Source organism: Physeter macrocephalus, chromosome 10 (genome assembly GCF_002837175.3).
Source record: "Physeter macrocephalus isolate SW-GA chromosome 10, ASM283717v5, whole genome shotgun sequence".
Lineage (NCBI taxonomy): Eukaryota > Metazoa > Chordata > Mammalia > Artiodactyla > Physeteridae > Physeter > Physeter macrocephalus.
Genome location: NC_041223.1, coordinates 51,202,027 through 51,206,068, shown reverse-complemented (window position 1 = coordinate 51,206,068; position 4,042 = coordinate 51,202,027). Strand labels below are relative to the sequence as shown.

General features: G+C 40.7%; 1 protein-coding gene across 5 annotated transcripts in view; it reads left to right on the top strand.

The window, feature by feature from the left end:
• Positions 1 to 4,042, top strand: part of FIG4 (FIG4 phosphoinositide 5-phosphatase) — a 129,412-nt gene that overhangs the window by 60,112 nt on the left and 65,258 nt on the right. For all 5 annotated transcript variants that reach the window (XR_008618380.1, XM_007104747.4, XM_028494556.2 and 2 more), the window contains one exon: positions 585 to 751. Coding sequence is in view for 4 of the 5 variants with exons in the window: in XM_007104747.4 (XP_007104809.1) it covers positions 585 to 751 (167 nt within the window). In the remaining variant the exon portion in view is untranslated. The remainder of the gene's footprint in view (positions 1 to 584; positions 752 to 4,042) is intronic.

Here is a 4,042-nt window from a genome sequence, read left to right as displayed (position 1 = left end):
TGTGCTCCGCAACGGGAGAGGCCACAACAGTGAGAGGCCCGCGTACCGCAAAAAAAAAAAAAAAAAAAAAAAAGATGAGCTTACAAATGGCCAGGTCCTCAGATATCACTGCACTAAAAAGTCTTTAACAGGCACTTGAAGAAACATAAGTTTCAAACGTGTATTTCTAGGAAAGAATATGGTTTGTTTGTGACAAGAGCATGTCCTTTTTCCCAAAGGCAATTCAGAGAGAACAGAAAATTCTGTCGTGGGAGGTAAATTGATTTGGCAGGCTGCAGAAAGTTAGGATTCTTTTAATAGAGTTAAAACCACCTTGGTCTGGCTTTGATGGGTTATGCTTTTGGTGCCCCTGCTTTTTTTTTTTTTTAATAGCATTTTCTTTGACTTTGTTGCTTATTAGACCATTACTATAAAATATAATATATTTTGCATGTGCATATATTTTCAGGATGTTGAAGAGTCTACTTGAAAAGAAAGGCTTAGAGGAATTCATAAAGTAAAATACTTGTTTTGAGTCCACGGCTAAGTGAATACGTGTGTAATACTTTGGGTGAAATTCTTTAGTGTTTGTGTGTTTTGCTTAGGTTATTTGAGGAACTCTATGAAGATCATGGGGATACCCTGTCCCTTCAGTATGGTGGTTCCCAACTTGTTCATCGTGTAAAAACCTACAGAAAGATAGCACCGTGGACCCAGCACTCAAAAGACATCATGCAGACCCTGTCTAGATATTACAGCAATGCTTTTTCAGGTAATTCTGGAGTAATACGCATTTCTAAGACTTATCCTGATGTGCATTTTTCTCTTATACTTTTTTTTTTAAGCTAACTGGATAAATAAAGTTAAAATTAAATATTTTAAAAGTTTAAATAAAACAGTCTCACTTGAGAGGTATTCAGTAAATATTTGTTCAGTAAATGAATGAATAAACTTTGTATTTTAAATAGGGCACTTTGGCCACCCTTAATTAGAGCTTTTACGTACTTGAGAATATTTGATTCCTTGGCTTCTGCCTTGTTCTGAATTTCTGCTTGCAAGACTTAGATAAATTTGTTCAAGAGTGTTGAGTAATTATTTTAAATAGAGTTCATCATTTTAACAATTGTCTAAGAATGTAAATATCACTGATTCTTTTAAATGTCAGCTAGAAATGAGTTGTAACATTAACACTAAATTTTACTCTTTTCTTATTTTATGACTTGGGAATACTAAAAGAAACAGGTGGTTAAAATGGCACTTTTCCTGCCTCCATTCTGATGGGATTTCCAAAACAATAGATATCACAGACCAAAGTGATTGTGAGACAGATCCCATGCACAGAATTTATAAAGGAAGTGCTCAGGCTGATTCCGTGAGTCCTGGACTCTTGAACCAGATTCAAAGATAAAAACGTTTACAGAATGTAGAGAAGAGATCGGTGAAGAGAGTCTTTGGAGTGCACTGTTGCCATGCAGTGACTGTCATCCACCCCTACTCCTTCACCTCCAGCCTAGAGAGAACTAGGACTCTGGACAAGCTTAATGTAGTGTTCTGTTGTTGGAGGGACCCCATGGAACTGTTGGCTTTGGACTGCTGTGTAGCAAAGCTGAAGCAGAGGGATGGGCTGAGGAGAGGGCTGCCATGTTGGGAATGGCCTACCCTCCCAGAGTTGGTTAGGCTGAAGGATCCTTGAGTGTTTGTAGGTGCCCAGAGGTAGGCCTCATGGGGGAGAGTGCTGGCATGGTGTTGGCCTAGGTCCTGGCCGGAGGGGCCGTAGCAGCAGGAACCAGGAATGATCACTGGATTCCCAAGGAAGGAGTAGCAAGAAGATGCCTGATGTGAGAAGATACATGTGCTCACACCAAGGGAACTGCAGGAGAGTCCCCAGTGTTGGGAACCTCAGAAGAGTGCATGAAAATATCCGTAAAAGAGTCAGCTTTCAACATTTCCTATGCCCAGAGAGAATGCAAAGGCTAAACTACTACTAACGGTTTGGTATACTACTGTTCAAGCATATTAGTTTTCTATGCTATCTAACAAATTACTAAAAAGTTAGCAGCTTAAAACAACATGTATTCATTATCTCATGATTTCTCTGGGTCAGAATTCCAAGCACAGTTTAGCTGGGTTCTCTGCACAGGGTCTCATGAAGCTATAGTCAAGATGTCAGTCAGGCTGTGGTCTCATCTGGAGGCCCGATTCAGGAAGAATCCACTTCCCTGCTCATGTGTTTGTTGGTGGAATTCGATTCCTTGCAGTTCCACGTGGACTTGTTCCTTGTAGGACTCATAGCGACTTGCGTCTTCATAGCTGGCATGGGGAAGACGGTCTCTAGAATGAGTCTGCTAGCAAGACAGAGTCTATATAGCATAATGTAATCATTGGGGGGACATGCCATCACTTTGCCATATCTCGTTGCTCAGAAGCAAATCATTGGTCCCACCCACACACAAGCAAAATCTGTATCAGTTTCCTAAGGCTGTTGTAACAAAATAATACAAACTAGATGACTTAAAACAATAGAAACTTATCTCACAGTTCAGGGGTAGAAGTTGAATGTCAAGTTGTCAGCAGAGCCAAGTTCACTCTGAAACCCATAGGAGAATGCTTCTTCCTAGATTCTGATATTTTGCCAGCAGTCCTTGGTGTTCCTTGGCTTGCAACTGCAGCACTTCAATCTCTGCTTCCATTGTCACATGGCCTTCTTCCTTTGTGTGTCTAGGTCTGTGTCACATTTCCCTCTTCCTGTAGGGACACCAGTCATATTGGGTTAGGGTCTACCCTAATTCAGTATAATATCATCTTGACTTGATTATGTCTGCAAAGACCCTATTTTCAAATAAGATTACATTAATGGGTATTGGCTTTAGGGCTTCAATATATTTTTTTAGGGAGACACAATTCACTACACAGCACGGATTATGACACTAAGGCATGAACAGCAGGAAGTGGGGAGCATGGGGGTCACTTTGGAGTCCACCACATCAAGTAAGACCATCCCTATTTACACACTATGGAGGGGTCGGAAACTGGTTGGCAGCCTGGTGGGTGTGGGAGGGACGTGCAGGACAGACCTAGAGGTCCTGGGTGGTCTGGCCCCGCCTACCTTGCCGTCCTGCCTTTCACGCCATTCCCATCCCCCATCACTGCTCTCCAGACACATGGACCTTCTCACTGTTTCCTGAGTAAGTTAGGCTTCTTCTGCCACAGGCTCTTGCTCCACCCACTGGAACACATGACTACAGTCTTGAGCTTTAGAGCTCACTCTCCTTTCACTTCCTCAAGGAAGGTACTCAGTTTCTGTTCTTGTAATGTTCTCTACCTTTGTAGTACTTGGCACAACTGCACTTAAATTGTTAACTGTGCTATTAGTCATGTTGTGTCTCCCCCTAGCCGCTACCGTGACACCCAAGAGCTCCGTGAGCATCTCGTTCACTATGGTGTCCCTAATGCCTTGCTCATGGCACAAGAACTATTTATGGAATGAATTAATAAATGCATGAATTAATCCATTTCCTGTGTCCTCCCCAACTTCCCCTTTTCCCTGAATTAAAAAATTGACAGGACTAAGTATGTCAACCTAATAACATGTAGCCTATCAGTAATGCTCTTAGGCTGCTCAGATCATGTCTTTCGAATTCACTGAGAATTATGCCCGTTGAACAACTCCGGGTCAGCTCAATGTGTAACATAAACCACAAAGCCACTATAGACCTTAAGAGTATTTAGATATTCCTCTGTATGCATGACTCTTGAGCTGGATTTAGGAACTTTACAATTGAAGTATATTAATCCAAACAAAAACTAAGAGGAAAGTCAGATTTAGAAGTTCCAGCCAGTGGCATAACTTTAAATTCTAGATTTCTAAAGCAAAAATATTAAAGTATTCCCATCATCCTTTGTTATACCTGCTGCTGTGGTTCTCAATGAAGATATTAATATTTATTGATGTATTCCAATTGGCTGTAACATGTATTGCAAATAAGTGATTATTATAAAAATAACACATGGTTTCACTTGTTTTTATAAATTAGAATGGTTTTTTTTTTTTTTTTTTTTGTGG